Source organism: Mytilus trossulus, chromosome 7, assembly GCF_036588685.1.
Source record: "Mytilus trossulus isolate FHL-02 chromosome 7, PNRI_Mtr1.1.1.hap1, whole genome shotgun sequence".
Lineage (NCBI taxonomy): Eukaryota > Metazoa > Mollusca > Bivalvia > Mytilida > Mytilidae > Mytilus > Mytilus trossulus.
The window spans coordinates 85,247,142-85,274,011 of NC_086379.1; the positions used below are offsets into that span (position 1 = coordinate 85,247,142).

The following is a 26,870-nucleotide window of genomic DNA, read 5'->3' on the forward strand; positions in this document are numbered from 1 at the left end:
TATAACTACGTAGCATCTGAGTGTTCCACGTAGTGACTAGATGTACAAAATCAAAATAATCAGAAGAATATTCCATTAAGTGACATCACACCACATATTCCTCAAATGAAATGTGACTAGGCGCCTACTAATTTTGTTATATTATCACTGGTTATGAACTTAGGATTACTTAAATATAGTTAAACATTAAAACGAGAGGATATAATTAATAAATTCTGTTCAACTTATTTTTATTGATAAACGTTCTTGTTATCATGTTTAAAGGAATAAACTGTTGTGAATATTTCACATAAAATCTGAAATAGGGTTGGAAATTGCTCATCAAAAACATTTTAATTACTTAGGAAAGAAATTTTGAAAAAATGCTTTAAATATGAATACCTAATAATAATCATTTCGTTTGACTTTTTTCACAAGAAAATTGCTGTAAAATAGTATAAAAGTGAAAGTAGCGGTAAAACTCAAGTGAAAGTAAAATTTATGCTTTATGAATTTAAAAGTCTTTCTTGTCAAACTCTTGCCGCGGAAAACCTTTGCCTGACATAAAATTTCTTTTTTAGTCAACACTTGAAGGTATAATAGACCGTTTGGGATATGACGAATGAGAAAGCATAATAGGTTCTCATCATTGGATACGGACATTAAATCTAACAATGGAAGCATATAATGTATAAATACAATCTGAACAGACCAATTCATTCTTACAATCAATGCATACAAAATGCTAAATCGAATAAATCTGGTTAGTGAAGAGCAGAAAATTATAACCCAAGGACCCAACTGTCATTGTAATCAAACAACTATCTATTAGCAGAAGGTTCCCAGATGAAAGTTTAAAAAACAAACTGTTTTATACTAACTTTAGATATCCTATCAAATGTGATACATAACAAACGAACAACAACAATCTCATAATAGTTATGGCAAATTAGATATACAAATGCAATGTATATATTTCCAGTGCATTTCATAGTGAGTAAACTAAATAAAGATACCAGGACTAAATCATGAACCATAGCACCAAACTACCATTTGTAAAAATGTGCTGTGCTGTATCACATGTCTCGTTATTTTGTACATTTTACGTTTATGTACTAGCAGTTATTTTTTTATGTTTTTTTCTGGTTTCGGTAGGATAATGTGTTATGTCTTATCGTATGAAGTCCAAATAATTATAAAAAAGCCTTTCTACGTTGTCATAAAAACAATTTGGACTGGCAATGCAGAAATACATGTATATATATACAGATTTTTAAACGACCTATATTGCTATTGCACTGTCGGCTCGTGCCCGGAGCTGATTGTTGAGAAGGTTTTTTTCTACATTTTGGTTTAAGTTAGGTGCTTTTTTTTGTACATTTTTCTTTGCATATACCCCCTAACGGCTGTTCCATTTTTTCTAAATTAACCCGAACCAAGTTAGGAATATGGCAGCTGCTTTCAAATAGTTCGTTTTTATGTATGTTGGCGTTGTTTTGATGCACCTTATTGTTTCTGTTATTTCTTTGTTTTACTCTTATAGTTGATGTTTTTTCCTCGGTTTTAGTTTGTAAACTTTTCTCTGAAACGATTTATTACTTTTAAACACCGGATTACTATTGTTGCCTTTATTTTTCAATAAGTAATCAATCCAATGTGTATTTCTTATAACCATTGCTGCGGTGCTTATGGATCTTGCAATATCTTAAGTATCTTAAAGTCTTGTATTTATTAGAATACAGATTAACGTCACGACAGGATAGCAAATGCCTTTTGTTATAGCATTTGTCCATTTATTGCCATCGTCTTTTATAAAAAAAATGTGGTGGTCGATTTTGGTGGGACTGAATATTTTAGATCTCCTGAATATGGAATGTTTTGAGTCCATATATATCGTGATATGTCACTAGTAAACTGTGTTGCTTATAATAAGTCTTTATATTATATTCAACTAGTGTTATATATGGGTATGTATCAACTTTTTAATATTTTTTGGCAGTCGACTTTGTATGGAATGATTTTATTTAACCATTTTTTTTACTTTATCAATATGAAATTTATTGACTCCACATATATCGTAAACTATGTAACTGCTGTTAATTCTTCATACTATGCAACTAGTGTTATATTTGTGTATTGATCTAGTTTTTATTGTATGATGAAGGCATGTAAACTTGAAACTAAAGAAGTTTACGTTATGTAGCACTTAAATTTTAGTCTACAGCTACCATACAATACATTAAAATGAAAACACTATGCCAAACTATACATAACTATACAACTCTTCACCATTCTAAGCTCTTTACCAATCCAAACCATCATATTCGATCTTAATACAAGAGATATATTTTCTTCGGTGATAAGGCCCTGAGGTTATGTTGTTAGTTAATAAATAAATAAAATAACTTATACGTATAACTACGTAGCATCTGAGTGTTCCACGTAGTGACTATAGCTAGATGTACAAAATCAAAATAATCAGAAGAATATTCCCTTAAGTGACATCACACCACACATTCCTCAAATGAAATGTGACTAGGCGCCTACTAATTTTGTTATATTATCACTGGTTATGAACTTAGGATTACTTACATATAGTTAAAACATTAAAACGAGAGGATATAATTAATAAATTCTGTTCAACTTATTTTTATTGATAAATGTTCTTGTTATCATGTTTAAAGGAATAAACTGAATATTTCACATAAAATCTGAAATAGGGTTGGAAATTGCTCATCAAAAACATTTTAATTACTTAGGAAAGAAAATTTTGAAAAAATGCTTTAAATATGAATACCTAATAATAATCATTTCGTTTGACTTTTTTTCACAAAAAATTGCTGTAAAATAGTTTAAAAGGGAAAGTAGCGGTAAAACTTAAGTGAAAGTAAAATTTTATGGATTTTTTATACAAAAAGCAAACTATGCTATTAAAGATTAGGTCATTAAAGATTAAATATTTTTGCGTTAATATTGATTCACTTATAGGGTCTTTGTATCGGAACTAAACACATTTATTCAAAAAAACAGTTGTTGGCATGACATGGGTTATGTTCTTCTCATATATGTTATGATGGTATGATACTAAACCCCTAACGAGAAGGATTATGCCTGATGTTCATATGTTGAAATCATAATCTTTCAGTCAGTTTTATTGAAGTCTGGAGCTGGCATGTCAATGGACTGCTAGTAGTCTGTTGTTATTTATGTATTATTGTCATTTTGTTTATTTTCTTTGGTTACATCTTCTGAAATCAACTCAGACTTCTCTTGAAACTGAATTTTAATGTGCGTATTGTTATGCGTTTACTTTTCGACATTGGCTAGAGGTATAGTGGGAGGGTTGAGATCTCACAAACATGTTTAACCCCGTCGCATTTTTCCGCCTCGCCCAAGTCAGGAGACTCTGGCCTTTGTTAGTCTTGTATTATTTTAATTTTGGTTTCTTGTGTACAATTTGGAAATTAGAATGGCGGTCATTATCAAGGAACTTTATAGTATATATATGTTTATGGGCCAGCTGAAGGACGCCTCCGGGTGCGGGAATTTCTCGCTACATTTAACACCTGTTGGTGACCTGCTGCTGTTGTTTTTTCTTTGGTCGGGTTGTTGTCTCTTTGACACATTCCCCATTTCTATTCTCAATTTTATGCTACCCTACATACACTTCACTTAAATTAACTACAGTTAAATTCATAGCAGTCAAATACATTACAATATAAAACGATTTCATCCGATCCAACCCTGGCCGATACAACACAATGCAACTACATTTCAATACAACACAATGGACTTAAAAAACAAACCAATCCAATACAATACATTACAATTTAAGACAACACAATACAACACAATACAATACAATATAATATTGTACAATATAATACAATATTGTACAATACAATATTGTACCAAACAATATAATATTGTACAATACAATATTATATTGAATACCATATAATATTGTACAATACAATACAATCTTATTTTGTAAAATACAATTCAATACAATTTAATACAATACATTATTTTCCTATATAATACAGTATAATACAATGCTATACAATGCAATCCATTTCAATACCAAAAACACACAAAACTACATTTCTGAACACGTCACTCCAACCCACATCACTTGAATGCGCTATAGACTAATACAGCTAGTCATTTCAACTACAATACAATACATTTTCCACTTATTTCCATCCTATGGGTCTGATAATTGGTCATTAATACAGTTATGAAGAATATATATATATATATATATAAATATAAAACGGATTTTCTAGCATTTGAATGGGTTTTCACATTCTTTTAGTCCATATCGTTGCCTATAATTGAAAACATCCATTTGATTTAATTTTTGGTGGATACTTGTCTCATTAACAATAGTATCACATCTAACTATTATTATAGAGCTCATCTAATACGAGGATTATTTTCTCTAATCTTTTTTGTTGTTCAAAAGGTGTGTTATATGTCAGACAGGTTCATGTTAAAGTTGGTGTCACTTTCCATATGTTGGAATATATTTTCCTTAAGTATATACGATTATGGCCCGAAGACAGTGTAAATATCTAGTTGTGTCAACCGTAAAGGGTCATTTCTCTGTGAGAACGCCGTGTGAACTGTGATATATTTTCTTTTAGTACATACGAGTATGGTCCGAAGACAGTGTAAATATCCAGTTGTGTCAACCTTAATGGGTTATTTCTCTCAGGACGCAGTGTGAACTGTGATATATTTTCTATAAGTACATACGATTATGGCCCAACGACAGTGTAAATATCTAGTTTTGTCAACCGTAAAGGGTTATTTCTCTCAGGACGCAGTGTGAACTGTGATATATTTTTCTTTAAGTACATATGATTATGGCCCGAAGACAGTGTAAATATCTAGTTTTGTCAACCGTAAAAGGTTATTTCTCTGAAGACGCAGTGTGAACTGTGATGCATTTTCTTTAGTACATACGATTATGGCCCGATGACAGTGTAAATATCAAGTTTTGTCAACCGTAAAGGGTTATTTATCTGAGAACATAATGTGAACTGTGGTATATATTTTTAGGGTTAGTAATGTTGAACATGCTCCGCTTTAAGGGGACAACATTTGTTAAGTTATACCGAACTAATAAACAATTATCTTTTGAACATTGAAAATACATGTTTAAGAATCTATTTCACATTGTTTTATCATAGAAACAGATTGTCTTAACACTCCGTATGCCGCGTATGTACATCAAAGTAGAATATTTGAATAAACGACCATAAAAAAGGTCGTTTGTGTATGTATTTTCGAACTTAATATGGATTTCGAATGATTTTTTTTGTATCACTTCTAACGAGGTTGCTGCAATTTAGTAAATAAAATAGACGTCAGTGACGTCATTTCTATTGGATATAACTAGTCTCTGAAATGGTAATTGAACCTAGAATAAGAAGGCAATTCATCTTTTACGAATTATTGCATTTGAATAAAAATAAACCCACTAATACCTATTTTACTCTTCTAAAAATCGGTTTTATTCCCTTTATTATATTTGTGGTTATTTTGAGTCATTGGTTAATGAAGGTATCAAGCAATTGGTGTTTTCATTTTGATCCTTTATATATTCCTCGTACAATCTTATTCGGTCTCAATTAGCTGTATTTGAACTTGGCTCTGCCGCTAGCTTGTATAACATACCTCGATCCAATACAACGAGACAAATTGCAGGACTATTTAAAAAACAATGCGCATTTCAAAATACTATTTTTAGGTAAGATAACACTTGTTCATAAAACATAACAAAGTATTGTCTTAACAATTTAGAACATATTTACACCTTCGAGTAACATAACAAAAAGAGAAATCACAAAAATTATTGAACTCCGAGGAAATTCAAAACGGAAGGTTCCTAATCAAATTGGAAAATCAAATGCTAATACACATCAAACTAATGGATAAAACCAGAAACATTCCTGACTTGGTACAAGCATTTTCTTATATAGAAAATTGTAGATTAAAGCTGGTTTCATAAATAGCCACTCCTCTTATGACGGAACTTCATCAACACATTTTATTAAATTAGAATCTTTAATAAACTTATAATATTTCCCCCCTCAAACTATAGTATTTATAGTATTGTACGAAACATATTATTCACCTCCATCAACCCATTAAAGATATAAGAATTAAAAAAGAAAAAGCTACCAGAGTAGAAAACGATTTAACAGTTATTTATCTATCTGTCTTTCTTGTTAAATTATGTTATAAAGATCAATGAATTATAGTAAATTTCATTCTGTTATTACAATTAATCATTTATAATTATTCTCATATTGTTATTCAATCATAATTCTCTTCAATAATCAATTTGTTGTAACAACTTTAAACCTGTTATGACTAACTGTAATTCCAATATCATCTGTAAATACAGATTTCCTTAATGATTAAGCATTCTCCAGACATATTACTGATTTAACGGTTTTATTTTGATAACGCGGTATCTATATGATCACTTCGGGTTTAAAGAGTATGCAGATTTGTGAGTTCAAGACATATCATTAATCGGATAATTTGTATTTTAATTAGTTATCAAAGGTACCAGGAATATAATTCAATACGACAGACGTGTTATTTGATGAATGTTTAAACACTATTGGAAATATCTACTGCCATTATGTAACTTGATCCTAAATCCGTAAAAAAGAGGTCAAAGGTCAAACAAATACATATGTTTAGGTATATATACTTCTACATAGTTCCCCTGCTAATAAAAAAATATATATCATATTATAACTTGATTCAAATAAAAGAGGTTTCAAATTGTTAATAATTACATTAGATGTATGTTTCATCATAATACTTTATTCTGATTGGCTAACTACACATCACGTTTTATTCCTTAAGCAATTGCATAACACAATCAAACTTATCATTCATGATAACACGAGTTCCTGATATAAAGTGAACAGGTGAATTCAATATTTTTTTTTATATAAAATTCGTGTTTTCATGATCCTAACTATAAAATGTAATTATAAGTATTGACTGATTCTTTTTGTAACTTCATAGGGTTGTAAAAGCGTTGACCGTACGCACATTTATAGAATGAAGCGCTTCCGCGTGTCATTCAAAATGTACTTCGGTCAACGCTTTCACACTCCAATACAGTTACAAAGAGAAGCATTCAATTCTGGAATAAAAATTGTGAAAGTATTTCATACAAATGTTTCCTTAGGTTTAAGAAACGTTTGTTCTTTTTAATAAGTATGAATTCAATATAACGAATAATTAATCTACCATATCAAATCCTGTTCTGTTTTACAATTTGTTGTGTTGTGAATTTTTATTCTGTTATTTCAATTGTCACATATTAATGATTTCAACAATATAAAGAACTGCATTTTAATATTTAAACAATATGATTTTAAAATTCGGTAGAGGTAGAGGTGCAAAGTATAATATGATTTACATTTAAAAATGTCTTGATAACAATTAATATTATAACAATTATATTATAATAGTTATCAAAAGTACCAGGATTATAATTTTATACGCCAGACGCGCGTTTCGTCTACATAAGACTCATCAGTGACGCTCAGATCAAAATAGTTAAAAAGCCAAATAAATACAAAGTTGAAGAGCATTGAGGATCCAAAATTCCAAAAAGTTGTGCCAAATATGGCTAAGGTAATCTACTCCTGGGGTAAGAAAATCCTTAGTTTTTCGAAAAATTCAAAGTTTTGTAAACAGAAAATTTATAAAAATGACCATATAATTGATATTCATGTCAACACCGAAGTGCTGACTACTGGGCTGGTGATACCCTCGGGGACGAAACGTCCACCAGCAGTGGCATCGACCCAGTGGTGTAAATAGTTATCAAGAGTACCAGGATTATAATTTTATACGCCAGACGCGCGTTTCGTCTACATAAGACTCATCAGTGACGCTCAGATCAAAATAGTTAAAAAGCCAAATAAATACAAAGTTGAAGAGCATTGAGGATCCAAAATTCCAAAAAGTTGTGCCAAATATGGCTAAGGTAATCTACTCCTGGGGTAAGAAAATCCTTAGTTTTTCGAAAAATTCAAAGTTTTGTAAACAGAAAATTTATAAAAATGACCATATAATTGATATTCATGTCAACACCGAAGTGCTGACTACTGGGCTGGTGATACCCTCGGGGACGAAACGTCCACCAGCAGTGGCATCGACCCAGTGGTGTAAATAGTTATCAAAAGTACCAGGATTATAATTTTATACGCCAGACGCGCGTTTCGTCTACATAAGACTCATCAGTGACGCTCAGATCAAAATAGTTAAAAAGCCAAATAAATACAAAGTTGAAGAGCATTGAGGATCCAAAATTCCAAAAAGTTGTGCCAAATATGGCTAAGGTAATCTACTCCTGGGGTAAGAAAATCCTTAGTTTTTCGAAAAATTCAAAGTTTTGTAAACAGAAAATTTATAAAAATGACCATATAATTGATATTCATGTCAACACCGAAGTGCTGACTACTGGGCTGGTGATACCCTCGGGGACGAAACGTCCACCAGCAGTGGCATCGACCCAGTGGTGTAAATAGTTATCAAAAGTACCAGGATTATAATTTTATACGCCAGACGCGCGTTTCGTCTACATAAGACTCATCAGTGACGCTCAGATCAAAATAGTTAAAAAGCCAAATAAATACAAAGTTGAAGAGCATTGAGGATCCAAAATTCCAAAAAGTTGTGCCAAATATGGCTAAGGTAATCTACTCCTGGGGTAAGAAAATCCTTAGTTTTTCGAAAAATTCAAAGTTTTGTAAACAGAAAATTTATAAAAATGACCATATAATTGATATTCATGTCAACACCGAAGTGCTGACTACTGGGCTGGTGATACCCTCGGGGACGAAACGTCCACCAGCAGTGGCATCGACCCAGTGGTGTAAATAGTTATCAAAAGTACCAGGATTATAATTTTATACGCCAGACGCGCGTTTCGTCTACATAAGACTCATCAGTGACGCTCAGATCAAAATAGTTAAAAAGCCAAATAAATACAAAGTTGAAGAGCATTGAGGATCCAAAATTCCAAAAAGTTGTGCCAAATATGGCTAAGGTAATCTACTCCTGGGGTAAGAAAATCCTTAGTTTTTCGAAAAATTCAAAGTTTTGTAAACAGAAAATTTATAAAAATGACCATATAATTGATATTCATGTCAACACCGAAGTGCTGACTACTGGGCTGGTGATACCCTCGGGGACGAAACGTCCACCAGCAGTGGCATCGACCCGGTGGTGTAAATAGTTATCAAAAGTACCAGGATTATAATTTTATACGCCAGACGCGCGTTTCGTCTACATAAGACTCATCAGTGACGCTCAGATCAAAATAGTTAAAAAGCCAAATAAATACAAAGTTGAAGAGCATTGAGGATCCAAAATTCCAAAAAGTTGTGCCAAATATGGCTAAGGTAATCTACTCCTGGGGTAAGAAAATCCTTAGTTTTTCGAAAAATTCAAAGTTTTGTAAACAGAAAATTTATAAAAATGACCATATAATTGATATTCATGTCAACACCGAAGTGCTGACTACTGGGCTGGTGATACCCTCGGGGACGAAACGTCCACCAGCAGTGGCATCGACCCAGTGGTGTAAATAGTTATCAAAAGTACCAGGATTATAATTTTATACGCCAGACGCGCGTTTCGTCTACATAAGACTCATCAGTGACGCTCAGATCAAAATAGTTAAAAAGCCAAATAAATACAAAGTTGAAGAGCATTGAGGATCCAAAATTCCAAAAAGTTGTGCCAAATATGGCTAAGGTAATCTACTCCTGGGGTAAGAAAATCCTTAGTTTTTCGAAAAATTCAAAGTTTTGTAAACAGAAAATTTATAAAAATGACCATATAATTGATATTCATGTCAACACCGAAGTGCTGACTACTGGGCTGGTGATACCCTCGGGGACGAAACGTCCACCAGCAGTGGCATCGACCCAGTGGTGTAAATAGTTATCAAAAGTACCAGGATTATAATTTTATACGCCAGACGCGCGTTTCGTCTACATAAGACTCATCAGTGACGCTCAGATCAAAATAGTTAAAAAGCCAAATAAATACAAAGTTGAAGAGCATTGAGGATCCAAAATTCCAAAAAGTTGTGCCAAATATGGCTAAGGTAATCTACTCCTGGGGTAAGAAAATCCTTAGTTTTTCGAAAAATTCAAAGTTTTGTAAACAGAAAATTTATAAAAATGACCATATAATTGATATTCATGTCAACACCGAAGTGCTGACTACTGGGCTGGTGATACCCTCGGGGACGAAACGTCCACCAGCAGTGGCATCGACCCAGTGGTGTAAATAGTTATCAAAAGTACCAGGATTATAATTTTATACGCCAGACGCGCGTTTCGTCTACATAAGACTCATCAGTGACGCTCAGATCAAAATAGTTAAAAAGCCAAATAAATACAAAGTTGAAGAGCATTGAGGATCCAAAATTCCAAAAAGTTGTGCCAAATATGGCTAAGGTAATCTACTCCTGGGGTAAGAAAATCCTTAGTTTTTCGAAAAATTCAAAGTTTTGTAAACAGAAAATTTATAAAAATGACCATATAATTGATATTCATGTCAACACCGAAGTGCTGACCACTGGGCTGGTGATACCCTCGGGGACGAAACGTCCACCAGCAGTGGCATCGACCCAGTGGTGTAAATAGTTATCAAAAGTACCAGGATTATAATTTTATACGCCAGACGCGCGTTTCGTCATAAGCAACACGATGGGTGTCACATGTGGATCAGGATCTGCTTACCCTCAAAGAGCACCTGAGATCGCCCCTGGCTTTTGATGGGGTTCATGTTGCTTATTCTTTGGTTTTTTGTGTTGTGTCAAGTGTGCTATTTTTCGAATCAGTTTATTTTCGATTCATGAGTTTGATTGTCCCTCTGGTATCTTTCGTCCCTGTTTTTTTTAAAGTTAATTTTATGTTCTTGTTGTGATTTAAATACAACTGTTAATCTGCTGTTCTAACTCGTAAACAGTTTCCTAGGAATAGAATCCTGTTGATATTTCCATGGTCACATACATATAAAATATTTAACTAGACGTAGCGAAATATCAGATATCTCACTATAAATAATAAACTGTTATTTGCGAGTCGTAATTCCTTCGTTAGTATATAGTGCCGTATTTGTGAGTCATAATGTGCCGTTTTGTTTTTATAAAGGGACGTACCATCGCTACAAACCTTGTATGAAATAAGCCCCGCCTCCCTTCTTACCTAATTTGGAATATAAAGGGACATAACACCGCTACTAACCGTGAATGAAGTAAGCCCCGCCTCCATACTAACCTCATATGAAATATACATGGTCTCCACGCGGATACTCTTAACCAATCATATCCCTAGAAATGAATAGGAGGTAAGATAAATAGATAACACTTGAATATATGAATAACACTTGAATACAGATTGTGTCAAATATTTGGCATAGGTTTTATATAATTTTCATCAATATATCTGAATAAGAAATTGAATGATCTGGCGTCTCTCATCTTCTGCTTTTTGAAAAGTGTCCGAAGAGGTCGGCACATTTTCGTTCCCATAGGAATGTTGACAATTTGTTGACAAAATTACCTCTAATTCAACAAATGTGTTGTCATTAAGAAATATACTGATCAGTTGATGCTCTATGTAGCTTGTTTTACCTGTTTGCTTTCATTATTTAACAAAAAACGCCGTATGGTATCCTAGAGTGCAAACGTATTATGCGTATGCTACCATTTTTATGTTGAATAACATTGTGGATTATTTCAGTAAGCTACCATTTTTATGTTGAATATCATTGTGGATTATTTCGTTGGACCTTTTTTTTAATATCCAACTAATTTCAGAGAAAGATTGAGATTTAAATTAATTCACAAGTTCTTTATAATAAAGTTTTTTATAATCCAAATAATTATGGTTAATACCACTACGCAGGTAAACATTTTCACAGTATTTCTGACGATTATCTTTTGCTGCGGAAATAATCTGATCTAATGGACAATTCTTTTGTCGAACTGAGAGAGGCAGATGAGCCAGTAATCTATCGTTGTTTGTACGGAATGTTTGGGTATCAAATACAAACAAGATAAGTTGATCTATTGTTCGATATAATGTTCATTGAAGCCACGAAGCACTTATGATTCTCCAACATCACATTAAATTCAAATGATATGGTTTTGTATGTTGGATTACACAAGTGCGCATTTATTTGTACGATTGTCTTGAAAAAGAATTAGAAAATTTCTAATTTTTTTTCAAGACAATCGTAGTAGAACCATTTACAAAGACAATATCACTAGACGTCGACCAAGAATGAACATTTTCTTTCTCCGTAACAGATATCAGGAAGAATGTAAATCATTTTCTCTCTAAGGATTATCGTGTATTCCTGATCACAGTTCAAAACAAAGAATGTCTTCAAATTAATTGTCCTGAAACACGTTTAACAGCTTGAAACAATTAAAAATTGCAACTGACTATAAGTTAAATTTTGAAACGAAGAGAAAAAACAAAACAAGTTTAGAAAATTCATAACTTCATAATTACAATCAAATGCAAGCACTTTCAAAACAATGAAAAGAAAAGAAAGCAAACTATTTTTAGTATAAGTTATAACATAATTAATGTATCCGCAGTTGGTTAGAATAGTCATTTACAATATAACAAGTTAAACATGGAATTGAGATAACTTTTCAATTTCAAATTAAATGAATATTATTTGAATACGAACACGTTAAACTTTCGATATTATGCTATCATAGTAATAAATAACAGCGTAATGTCATGTGTCCTTTCTGTCTTGATACACTGTTCTATAAGGATTAAATGTATACAGAATACCATTTTTTTTCAATTGATATTGATTTTTTTAACAGTTTATGAAATCTTATTTCTTTCAATTTCCATTCTTTGTTATAAATCCATATATATAGTAACCTAGAACATAAGCCGATCGGGTATTGTTCATTACTTTGCGGTACAGCGGTCGATATATAAATAAACCTAATAAATTTTACCTGATATTATTGAAATTTCAACAAATAATAGACATAAAAAGGAAATATATTCCTGATTTTGAGCAATTTGTATTTAATCTCAATATGAATAAAATGTTTATCAAACAAATAGCATTACTAAATCAATATAATTTGTTTCATATACTATAAGATTTATGAAGAACAGAAAAGAATATATAAATAAAACAATCTAAGTTCGTGTTCAGGTAAAAATAAAACATGGTCGCAATATTAATACAAAGATACAAAAGATTCCCAATATGGAAACAAGCAACTACTAATATAGTCTCAAACACAATTAGCATTACAAAATCATTGTCCAGAAACAAGCAACTACTAATATAGTCTCAAACACAATTAGCATTACAAAATCATTGATTTCAGTCATACTTCCAGTTTTAAAACATTTGATACCACATACAATAAATAAAATTAAAAACTTATTATTCAAGAAAAGATAAAAGATCAACGTACGTAATAAAATGTAAAATGGATCCATAACTTACCGATGAAAGGTTATGTGGAATAAACCGAAGCCATTTATTAAAGTTTGTGATGAAATGTAGAAATACGACAATTCTGTATCGATAGAAAGAAATTTCATCTATACCGAAAGTAGTACAAACTCTATGTGATAAAATGTGAATTGCAACTTATCTGTACTGATCAAAAGACATGATGAGTATACCGACCTATTTTACTCATGTATGTGATTAATTGTAAAATGAAACCATTCATTACTATTAACAAGAAATGTAGGACATACTGAACTCCGTAATAACTGTATGGGATAAAATGTATAAAGCAATAATTCCGTACAGATAAAAAGACGCATGAAGAAAGTTGACGTTCTTAATAAATGCATGAGATTAAAGTGAAAAATATCCATTCTATACTGATTAAAACATAATGTGGAGTAAACCGACCTACTTCAAAAAATGTATGTGATAAAATGTAAAAATGCAACCATTTTATAATCAGCAAACGATTGATGGAGTATGCCGAACTACTAGATTAATGTATGTCACAAAATGTGAAAGTAATACAATCTGTAATTTTTAACTTTTATTTGTCTTTTTCTTTTTTACGGACGCCATCACGAGTTGGTAGACCGTTATGAAATAACCGTTTCAAAATGATATCGGATATGTTTCTTACGTCGAAAATACAACCCCCTTCCCTTTCATGAATGTGACCTACCGAATTAGACGTTTTTACCGGATTTGTTATAACATAAGCAACACGACGGGTGCTACATGTGGTGCAGAATCTGCTTACCCTTCTTGAGCACCTGAGATCACCCCTATCTTTTGGTGGGGTTCGTGTTGCTTATTCTTTAGTTTTCTATGTTGTGTCGTGTGTTCTATTGTTTGTCTGTTTGTCTTCTTTCATTTTTAGCCAGGCGTTGTCAGTTAATTTTCGATTTATGAGTTTGACTGTTCCTCTGGTATCTTTCGTCCCTCTTTTTCATACAAAATATCATGTCAATGTCAAAAGCTTAGACAATCGACACACTGTGTTATGATAATTCATCCTCATACGAAATACCATATCAATGTCAAAAGTTGAGACAATCGACAAAACATGTTATGATAATTCATCCTCACACAAAATACCATGTCAATGTCAAAAGCTTAGACAATCGACACACTGTGTTATGATAATTCATCCTCATACGAAATACCATATCAATGTCAAAAGCTGAGACAATCGACACAACATGTTATGATTATTCAGCTTAATACGAAACACCATGTCTATGTTAAAAGCTGAGACAAACGACACATCGTGTAGTGATAATTCATCCTCATACGAAATACCATATCAATGTCAAAAACTGTAGTTTGAATGCAAAAAAGGTTCTATGTGAACCACTTTCCGTTGTATTATTCGGATCCTGTCACACCACTTGTACTCATCATATTTTTACTTCCTTTGGCTTTATAACTATTTTGATCTGAGCGTCACAGACGAGTCTTAATTAGACGAAGCGAGCGTCTAGCGTATTAGATTATAATCCTGGTACCTTTGATAACTCTTGACAAATCCTACGATATACATTGTTTGTTTTACTCTGTTATAATATTTGAGAGATACAATTAACAATGGATAGTCAATGCTCTTTGTTATTTAAGCATTGACTTGTTTCATTAATTGACTAGAACAGCTTTATTTGTTGTTTAAGTATCGAATTGCCAAAATTAAAGACCGGTCCAGTTCTGTCCTTTATACAAGCATTACCATTATTAAAAACCTCACTGACTTGGTCATGCTCATCATATTGATTTATGATTTAATACATGACTTGCCCTTCTATGTTCATTGTCTGAATACACACTTAATGATTTATTTCACTTAATTCTTTCTTCAAAAGTATCAGATATTATCAAATACCGAGAATATGTATTGTAATAGTTCAATCAAAACTATTGTTTTGAAAGACAAGAAAGTTGCTTTAAATTGTTACTCACTATTAGTATATACCCGCTGATAATTTTGACATATTACAAAAAAGAAAGAATAATGCTAGTTTCGTTTCTAAATTATAATCCTGGTACCTTTGATAAATATTCCTTTGATCCTTTCGATGCAATCTGGATGACAGAATAAGAAAGGGAGGTTTCATTGTTTCTCTTGATAACCTTATATTGAACGATATAATGAAGTAGTGAACTTTTCCGCAGTTCGGTTTGTTTTATTCTATCGTCCTTGTGTTGAAAGAGATAATTTGTTACACACAACTCTATAGGGAATAAAAGAATCAGTGACAATGATTGGACTCAGTGATTGAAACGTTATTAAATTCTGTTGATAGAGTACTACAAGCGATGATGATGGCCCTAAGAGATTATTATATTTTAAAGATAAATTTGGAAAATCTTTGAAAGTGAAACATATCATTAATGTACAACTTTCAGTGTAATAGATTTTTGTACAAATTGATTTTCTGTCGAATTACCCTAAATATATCATACATAAGCGTGTTAACGACGTGACTATATTTTCACAAAAGCTGTGTTGGGAATCATTAATTAAATCATAAGTATATAAACATATACAGTAATTATATGTATTTGGCATTGATGATAAATGTAGAAAGAGTTCCATCAATTGTCATTTGCTGTGCCATTCTCTTGCTTTTTACGCTCAAAGCAATTGTACAACAAAACTTGGAGCTATATAATAATATCTTATATAATGAATGACATGATAGTGAATATGAAAGAATATTGCATGGCATTAGTCGTTCATCATTATAGTTCATAAGTATGTAGTTAGGTGCCGTTAAAGAGAATCTAGAATGCTAAATTAATTCTATAGGTAAAAAAATTGAAAATATCTGCCAAAATTATTGATATATTATTGAACTTTTGTTCGATATATTAAATTTGTCAAGAATAGCGGCAAAATGCAAACTTTTATCTAAATCAATCATTGTATTATTTTGGTCTCAATCTATAGGAAAAGAAATCTAAAATCTTCTCAAGATTTGGCGATGAGTTGTTGAAATCTTCTATGAACAGCAAATTGGTTGATAAAGGACAAACATTTTTATCCTGCATCGTATAAAAACAATCGAAAAAGTCCAAAAATAAAGACTAAAAACTCTCCTTATGTATTTAGTTTGACTGCTTCGAACCTCATATCAAATATTCACATTGAAGTCTCGTACTGAAAAAATATATATAAAAAAATAATCATATCTGAATGGACTAAGCGATACTCGCAATCTCAAGCCTATGCATCTATATAACTTTACGTGAATTATTTGCCATGCTTACAAGAGAAAGAGAAAAATACTAAAAGAGACATGCAAACTCTTTAGTCGAATGAACTGACAACGCAATGACACAGAAAAGAAACAGACCATAAAACAAACAACCGTATACAAATTATAACATACAAATATAAAGACTGATAAAACAGAAAACCCAGGTGATCTGAGGTGCTCTGGAACGGTAAGCAAATCCTGCTCCATATGTGGCATTTGTCATGTTTACCATGTATAAGTACAAATCCGGTAATATGTATAATTCGATAGATCATATTTTATATTCAAGATATATTTTATTTGGTTACTTATTCAGAGAGGACATATTTAATACACATGCATTACTTTTCATACGCCTTCAATACGCATACAATCATTAAATGCAAACGTTCTACTTTTAGCACCCAATACAATGGCATGGTTTACTTTAAATGTCTATGTCATACACATGTTTATCACAAAATACCTGCATATCTACTTTCAACTGTCTTCAAACATTTGAATGTCAAAAGAAATTATCAAAGTTGATTGAAAAATAGAATTTATTTTTAAGACTTTCTATTTGAATAAAACAAAATTGATGAATGTTTCTAATGATTGGTTTTTTCTATAACATACATCATTCAAACTTTTAAATCTTTATCATCTAAAGAGGAGATTATGAAAGATGAAGTTCATTCAAGTATTTTTATATAACAAGTTATACCTATACGGTGATCCCTTTTTTATTTTTATTTCCTAAATGCATACTTAATTAGTTATTTCATGTTAGAAATCAAACCCTCCAGATATCTTTTATGCCTTTTTTATGTTTATTCTTTACTGAATCTGACAATTTTTTGCGACATTTGGATACAGAAGAGTTGCCCAATACTTTTAGTTACATTATATTAAGACTGAATTGAGGCAAAATATTCTATATTCCGTCTTAGACTTACATCTACATTAAATTACATTCTATGCATTTTGTTTTATAATAATATCTACATATGTATCATTTCTTTTTTAGCATTAGTATAGTGTACTTTCTACACATGTGAATAAAAAACACAAAAATACTGAACTCCGAGGAAAATTCAAAAAGGAAAGTCCAAAATCAAAAGGCAAAATAAAAAGTCCAAACACATCAAACGAATGGATAACAACTGTCATATTCTTGCCTTGGTACAGGCATTTTCTAATGTAGAAAATAACATATCTTTCACTGTTTACTTGTGTAATAATTCTTCAATTATATTTTACTTTCTGCACAGGTACTACTGTCTATAAACCTATTGATGATTTCTACAGATGTATTACTCTTTACAACCTTTAATATAATGTCTGCAGATGTATTACTCTTTACACACAAATAATATAATTTCTGCAGATGTTTTTACTGTCTTCAAGTATTTAACCGTTTTAACCTATTTTATATTGGTTTTAAATCCATTCTCAGTGTTTGATCAACTAGCAAACACTGAAACAAAATTAACCCTGTCTATCCTCTTGTTATTGGAAATTCAAGGTTCACTGTCATTGTTGTATTCTACATCAAAATTGATATTGAAAACCTTTTAGCGCTTTGATAACATGTTGAAATACTATAAGACAAATTTATCAGAGTTTATTGGAAACGTACAGTTTTATTCTGTTATATTTATTATGTTCAATCAATGTTTGTTTTCGTCTGGAGATTCCTGCCGTTGATATACACTGAAACTTTCAGTTTTTAAGCTTATATTACTTTAATATATGTTGCAAGTTTTAGAAGGATCACTACGTTATAATGAAAATTTAATTGTGCTATAAGAGCAGACATTTAACTTCGAGATGAAAACCGGTTAAATACTCTGTCAAGTATGATCAATAACAAGTCGAGAAACTTATTCACTATTCAAGCGAACGTAATTGTGGTATATGAATCAAATGAATTTTGCATTTTCGTTCCTCGCATCTCAATGAGCCGCCTTCATTATTTTGTAACATCAAAATCTTATGAAAAATGATATTGTTCAATTACAGAAGTAAATGATTCGAAAAGATCTAGAGAAAACAAGACAATTTAGAAGTAATAAATCGCTAATGGTATACGAAAGCCATATCGGCGTCATAATCGAGCTTCCCTAAAAAGCAATTTGAAGTGGTATAGTAAGAGTAATTGGCAGATTGTAAAGAAATAAATAGATTATAAGAACGTGGATACAGATCGGATCAGATTAACATTGGACAATAAAACACCATTTACCAAAACTAAGAATCGATTCGCCGAAGTTTTATTGCATTCTGTCCGAATCGGTAAACGGAAGGCTATCAAATGTTCGCTGTACCAGGAAAATACATTTTATTACGTCGAAAGTTGTAAAGTTTGTAATTTGTTGAATATTTAACAAGGTTTCCATACATTTTGTTTTCTGTCTGAATAGACATTTTCTTGGATGTTAGGATTCAGATATATAACTACGAAAAATGTATATTTAATTTATTATTCAAGTTTGTACTGATCATTGTAATCTTTTATAATACATTTACTTTGATTAACATACAAATTCTTTACATACAAATGTACAAGGAAAATACAGAGTTAATGAGTACCTTCTGAAGACAAAATTAGTAAACACACTATTTCTCTTTAAATATAAAGAAACAAGACCGGGAATGCACCATCACAAAACAAAGACACTTCAAGGGAATATACCAATCTTTACCATTTACCATTAAGAAACAGCAATAGTGCAAAACAAACCATCAGTTCAATATTTCACAGTAAGTTGATTCCCTTCCCTTTTCATGAATGTAACCTAACGACTAAGACTATTTACCGGGTTTGTAATAACATGAGCAGCACGACCGGTGCCACATTTGGAGCAGGATCAGCTTACCCTTCCGCAGCACCTGAGATCATCCACAGTTTTTGGTGGGGTTCGTGTTGCTCAGTCTTTGGTTTTCTGTTTTATTTCTTTTTGCTGTCGTTTGTCTGTTTGTCTGTTTGTCTTTTTCATTTTTAGCCATGGCGTTGTCAGTTTGTTTTCGATTTGTGAGTTTTGACTGTTCCTCTGGTATATTTCTCCCTCTTTTAGAAACCCCATCTGGGATATAATGATCCTATTCTTATCATTACAAGATACCATCAGAGAAACATAGATATTACTCACTGAAATAAAAAAAAGTCACTACATACATGGGGTTGTAGAACGAGATGGGACAATTAAACACATCAAGGCTGTTTCAACCTGTCAAAAAGAAGAAGAGTGTCCGGTGTAACAATGGAATATCCAAATCTTGGAACGGATAGTTATTGCTATGAATACTTGATTGTATTTAAAATAATTAACTTTGGGTCAATTTGATCAGTACATTTAGAACATTTTTTTATTTTTAACGAAAAAATATCATGTCAATACCGGTATTTGTTTACCCCTGTGTATGTAACTAAAACGCAATTGGACCTTCAAATATACAGAGCAGACCTAAGCTGAGCTTTGGGTGCGGCATGACTATTTACCAAATGACCCTGTTGAGCGTACGGCCTTGAATATAGTTGAATGTATAATATCATTCTCTAAACAATTTCCATGTAGTATTTACGTCATACCACCACCTTATTATTTGCTCCTTTGTAAGCCAGTACGAACCCAAAACACTTTTCGAGTAAGTGATTTTTGATTTTAACGTTAGAACTGGGCGTATTATTTACTTTTTAATTTATTTCATTATTATTCTTTCGAAATGCTAATATCAACAATATTTACGCATTTATTTTAAAAGGAATCAATTCATAATTCATAACGAAAAAAAAATCTATTTAAGACCCCTTTTTTTTATTTAGAAATGTTATGACCTCCCTGTCTTGAACGATTTAAAACAAAATGAACAGATTTATATCTGTATTTCTATTAGAGATTTATTGATTTAAAGATAAAATTAAGGGCATTTATTGCAGATTGTATTTCCCTTCTATGAAAATTCTTAACAACATATCTTAAATTTAAAGTATATTTCTCAATTTTCATACAACAAACCCAACATGCCAAAGTTTACTAAAGTCTGTGACATAAATAAAGGCAACAGTAGTATACCGGTGTTCAAAAGTCATAAATTTATGAGAAGAAAACAATCCGGGTTACAAACCAAAACCAAGGGAAACACATCAACAATAAGAGGAATACAAAGGAGAGGAACAGCAGGAATACCGAATAGTGCGGTGACAGAAGTGTAAAAAGTCGTCTAGATCGCGAGTTTAATCTCCCCAAATAACACACGGCTAAAAATGGTCTTAACTTAAAGACAAATATGTCTTCTTTCGTTTTTGCCCTGTCGTCATAATTTCGTACGGTCACATTTTTCTAAAAAGTCGTTTTAATGACTAGTAGTATATTGGAGAGTTTCAACCCCCCTTTTTCAAAATGAAAAATTGTGTCTGTTTGTCTACATTTAATTGAAATAGTTTTTCCTGAAGCTATGTTTATATGTCAAAATATTCTATTCAGTACTTTATTTTCTTCTAATCTATAAAATTTGCGAAGTTTGACTGTTTTAAATTGTGGTAATTTTAATGCAAATTTGGACACAAACTTTAGCTTCTTCTTCATAGTAGTAATAAAGATTATCCCATTATATTTTAAGCATATAGTATTTCATAAAACTAATAAGTGATCAAAATTTCGGAACCAAAATATGAAAAAAACCTTAAGAAGTCAATGGAAAAAGAATGAGTAAAAAACTTTAATTTCAACACGGAACTCAATCACTTGCCTTCCGTCACTTTTTGTGTATTAGTCAATAATTTGCTCTCAACTGATATATGAAATTACTACCTTTTTCGCTATTATATACACACATAATTATCAAAGTGCACTGATATATGCCACATACGTTGTATGTTTATGTTTATATTCTATGATTTTTTCTTATAAACCATTAAAAAAAGTGTTATTGTAAAATCAAAATAATTGACGGATAGTTTCAGTAAATATTCCGTGATATGTCAAGTCCGTTGCAACTTGCTCCATTAAGTCCAAAGAACAGACAAAAGTCGTTAAATTTTATGCAGTGCTTAAATAATATGCCCCCCAAAAAAGTTCGACTGAAATTTTAATTTACCAGTATAGGGAAGTCGATTTTTGTATCTGCATTGGATAAAAGATTGGATGAGGTAAACATGTTAATTTGAAGAACTCCGTGAAGGCAGATTATCATCGTTCGTGCTACAAAAGTTACACTAGTAAACATATGTGTTCCCCTTTTTAGAGCAAAGAAGCTTCTTATCTCTGATATTCAATGACGACATACAATTATCTGTTGTCCCTTAGTTTCGGGTATTTGTAGGCGTTCTAGAATGCAGTCGTTCAACTGGAGCGCTTTTATTTTGTTGGAACAAAACATTTTCAAAAGATCAAAAACTACTCAAGCTTGAATCAGATGAGCGTATTAAAAATGATTTATCCGTGTCAGTCAAAGTTAAGGTTGAAATAGTTTCCCGTCCAACTTTTAAACTTCAAGCACTCTGTCATTTTGTTTGCATTGCAAATAATTTGCTAAAAAAGAAAAAAGAAAATAAAATCCAAACCCGCGGAAGCAGATATCTCAGATCACGATACTGCTTTTACTAATTTCATTTTGGCTATTGATAATGATTTAATGGTCATTCCTTATGACACCGTTACTTGATAAATATCATAGATCTTTCCTTCCGGCTGATTCTAATATAAAATATTCTACTTATAAAATGCAGTCGAAACTCATTGATTTCTATAGAAATACAGCTGTCAAACAACTTCAACAAGTTGAAGGCAAATATAACATAATATTCAGTAGCAAAATAACTGTTTGAGATGCCATATCTGCTGCTAGTCAATTGAAAACTGACCTCAAAATCGCAATGTCAACTGTAATAGATACAAATCACGGACAGATATTTCATTCCGCTGCAAGTATATTTAGAAAAGACATCGAAACTCTACAGAAGAAAACCCAACTTCGGATGAATTGTTTCTTCCTACTTCCATTCAGTCAATGCCTTCGTATTTATTGCAATTCATTTTATGGTTACTCGATAAAACTGCATACAGCCAAGACTTTTCTCAGGAAATGGCACCAGAGAAATTGCATAAATGCTAATCAATTGTTGAGTCAATTGTTTGTGTGGCAATTTTCTTTTTACTCCTTTTCATTTAGAATTGGCTTCACAAATGTACCATGAGTTTAGTTCAAAACACCCTGTTCAAACTGTGAATGCAAATGGATTTTATGCTTCTTAAAGTGAAGTGCGACGTTATCTAATGTGTTGCCAACCATGAAATTGAGCGAATTCATGATAGTGTGTATGTCTCGTATGTTTCCCCAGCATCTTTAATTTGCAGACAAGCATATGGTTGTCATCACACCTTCCTAAACCCTCCTTTTAGATATCTGTTAAATCTTGGATGAATTTATAGGAATGGTTTGAAGCTGGTGTTTTTTTTAGGAACAAATGTCTTCGGACTTCCTACAATACCTTGTCTGCACTTGTAAAGAAAAACTCAAAATAACGTGTTTGCTTTGAGCAGAACCTTTCAAGTGCAGACCTGTGGTCATGAGTAAAATGTATAGAAATATTAAAAAATGTCTTGTGACGGCTGATGACAATGAAGAAGATGGATATAAAGGTTGATTTGGTAGCTTGTTGCACTGATACACACAGTCCCAGCCCCCAGGTTAGGGGAGTGTTGGCGCACCCGTAAAAAAGCTAAACCCCGGCACATTCTGTATGTGTCTGTTTCAAGTCACGAGACGGTAATGTAGTGTTCATTTCGGGAATTGAATACTATGCAGTATAACTTTGACTCATTTTTGAAGCCCGTACGGGACCTATAATTGTAAATTTATGTCTCATTTGAAGAGTTGTCTCATTTGCAATCATATCACATCTTCTTTTTCTCATATGGAATACTTTTGAAGTTTGTGGTACATTGCAAGGGCAAAAAGGGGGGATATAGGTACTAAAGCTATAATGTAATAGATTTTAACCAGAGTAAAATACATGTAACAACAGATAATATTATGCAAGCAGTAATAATTGTGAAAAACCCCACAAAAGCAATGAGTAGTCTATAAAAAACATGAAGTATCCGCAAATTCAATTTGAAGTCATATTTGACTGTAGAGTTCTATTGCTTTGGTTTCATACCTCACCCAATATGATAGTTTAAAAAATAATTTTAAAGTATTGTCTTGCATGACACTTAATTTTTTACCTGAAATCGATTTTTCATAAGGTTAAGGTGCTCAAAACATTTTATAGGTTGAAAACTTGATTTTTGAAGTTTTGTTTATTAAACGTCGTTTTAGTATTTTTTTTTATAAAAAAATCTAAATGATTTAGGTTTATGTATAATAATGAACATTACTTAAGCAAAAACAGTATCATTTGTATTTAGGTACAGTTTAGAAATAGAAAAAAATGTCAAAATTGAAACCCTCCTAAATTTTCACAGTATTTTACATATGACCTTTGACCTCAATTTGTAAAATATGTGACCATATCAGGTCCTGACGACAGGCATATTACTATAGATCACGATTTCCTCTTTCCAACGATATATTATATAGGTGTGTGTTCGGTGGGGAGATTAAATTCGAAAAAATCTGCCTTCAGTCACCGCACTAGAAGTACAACAAAATCAAACGCCAACGCACATAACTTATTCACTGTACATTTAGCGTAAATTCGAAAAGTTCTACCTAATTTAGTTTTTTTTTCTACTTTGGGATTCAAGTCAATACTATTCATGTTATTTCTCAATAAAAAGTTTCACAATTTTGTCAAGATCGACATGTTTGAAAACCGAAATGTATGTCAAACTAAAGATTTGTCTGGGTTTGTCTGACAAAATATAGGAAATTAAGAAAAAGTTTGATTCTCTTCATACGAAACCATTACAGCTACGCCAGATAACACTACATACCTAATACCCGACATTAGGGAATATATAATTATAAAATAGCTTTTGTAAATATGACATATACATCAGATGACAATTTCACATAAAACACTTCATGAAAGGATGATTCATTTGCCTTTGTAGATCGCATTGATGATAATTTAACACAACATATACAAAAAACAAGTCATGCAAGGATTAGTAATTTACAAAATTGTTATATTTTGTAGATTTGACAGCTGCATTAGATAACAATACATTCGCCTCGACAGAAAAACAGTTGATTAAAGCACTGCTGGACCGGTATGCCCAGTTTGGTAGAATAGGACGACCGGTAATGAAGACCGACGAGAGTATAGATGTAGAGTTTGGTATGTCACTTATACAGATTCTCGATGTGGATGAAAAAAATCAAGTACTAGAAACAAATGTTTGGTTGACTTTCGTAAGTATATAGTAATAAAATTAACGGTACCAATTTTCTTGCACCAGATGCGCATTTCGACAAAACATGTCTCTTCAGTGATGCTCGAGGCCAAAATATTTAGTAAACGTTTCAGTTTAGTTTAAGAAGAGATGAGAAATTGCATTAAGGTGAAAAAAAAGAAATCTAGGAAACTACTAAAAAGACAGACAACATGGAGAAGGATTAACACTGAACCCAATGAATATTACAATGATGACAGTACCATCCTCTGTCATCAGTACCCCCTCTCCCATCTCACCAAAATAAAATGGAATACTTAATAAGCGTGAGGTTTGGCATGACATTAAGCCAGGTTCAACCAACCATTTTTGTTTAAATGTCATGTACCTAGTCAGTTTCTATGTGTGTTGGCGTTTGTTTTTGTTGCACTACGGTGTTTCTGCAGTTCCTTTGTTTTCCTCTTATAGTTTGTGTGTTTCTATTGGTTTGGTTTGTAACCCTGTTTTGTTCATTCTCAATCGATTGGTGACTTTTGATCACTGATATACTATTGTTGCCTTTATTTCAAAGAAAATAATGATTTTGATTTAAGCCTAGAAAAACACGCAACTACATAAACTGATGTTCCAAAAATTTCCATACGAAATGCATTATTGTTATCACCTTGTAAACAGAGTAGCAATCAAAGGTAGGCACATATTGCTCAGTCTTAACTTGATGTCTATTTTTACTAATTACTATTGTAGAAATGCATTTTACGATTTTGGTCGATACCTCTGCTCGTAGACTATATATCACCAAGGGAATCATGAGCCCTGTAGTCAATACTTGAGTACTGACATAATGTATAACACACCTTTCTAAAATTGGTCGTATATAAATTTTGAAATTATAAAGAAACTTCGACCTGAACTCCCTCAAGCAAAGTCTGCTTTTAGATTGATTTGGCTATTTTAAAGTCCTTTTAGTCATATAGTTCCTCAAATGGTTTGGTTCCTTGAACCTTTTAATTTCCAACTATTTGATGATGAGTGGTCCTAAAGATAGGTAATTCAGAAAGGCGCTGCAGACGTATGCCATTAATTTCGTGTTGTTTTCATTTTCGAAAGACTTCATACATGTAGGTGTTTTGCATAACTTGTCCCAATCGCGCTGTTGATTATTAGAACAAGTCAGCAGTATTCACTGTGGTATACAAAATTCTATGTCAAGGGATAGAATACTTAAACTGCATAAGAAACGATAAAAGACAATATTTAAAACATTTAACTGAAACTCAAGTATGATGAAGACTAACAAAGAATACATTGAAGCAACAGTAGTGAACTGATGTTGGAATTTGATGTCCTACTATTTGTGATGATTCTTTATTGTTCATGTACTCAATTATTATTATTATTATTTTTTATTATCTTCATGAAATGTTTTTTCAAGCGTATACCAAGTAATATTAAAACAAATATGTACCGTAAAATAATATTGCAAACTGTATTAATACTCAATCATGAACACTCATGTATGAAAAATACTTCCAAAGGAAATGATATAGTTTTCTTGTTATCAAAACATTTTAACTGTAATAAAGAAACAAAAATGCTTTTCTTACTGTAGTATTGTCTTTCCAATAATGTTTCATATTAATTTGCGAAACATTGGACATATATTTCCTGTGCTGCTTTGATGTTATAAACTTTATTTAAGGATAAGACATTACAATCTATGAATACGCAGCTTGATGTT

The 26,870-nt window shown here is 31.8% G+C and overlaps 1 protein-coding gene across 1 annotated transcript in view; it reads left to right on the top strand.

Moving 5' to 3' along the window:
- LOC134726053 (neuronal acetylcholine receptor subunit alpha-2-like) overlaps positions 1-26,870 on the top strand; it is an 84,607-nt gene that overhangs the window by 12,126 nt on the left and 45,611 nt on the right. The window contains exon 2 of the mRNA XM_063590448.1: positions 24,934-25,148. Coding sequence (XP_063446518.1) covers positions 24,934-25,148 — 215 coding nt within the window. The remainder of the gene's footprint in view (positions 1-24,933; positions 25,149-26,870) is intronic.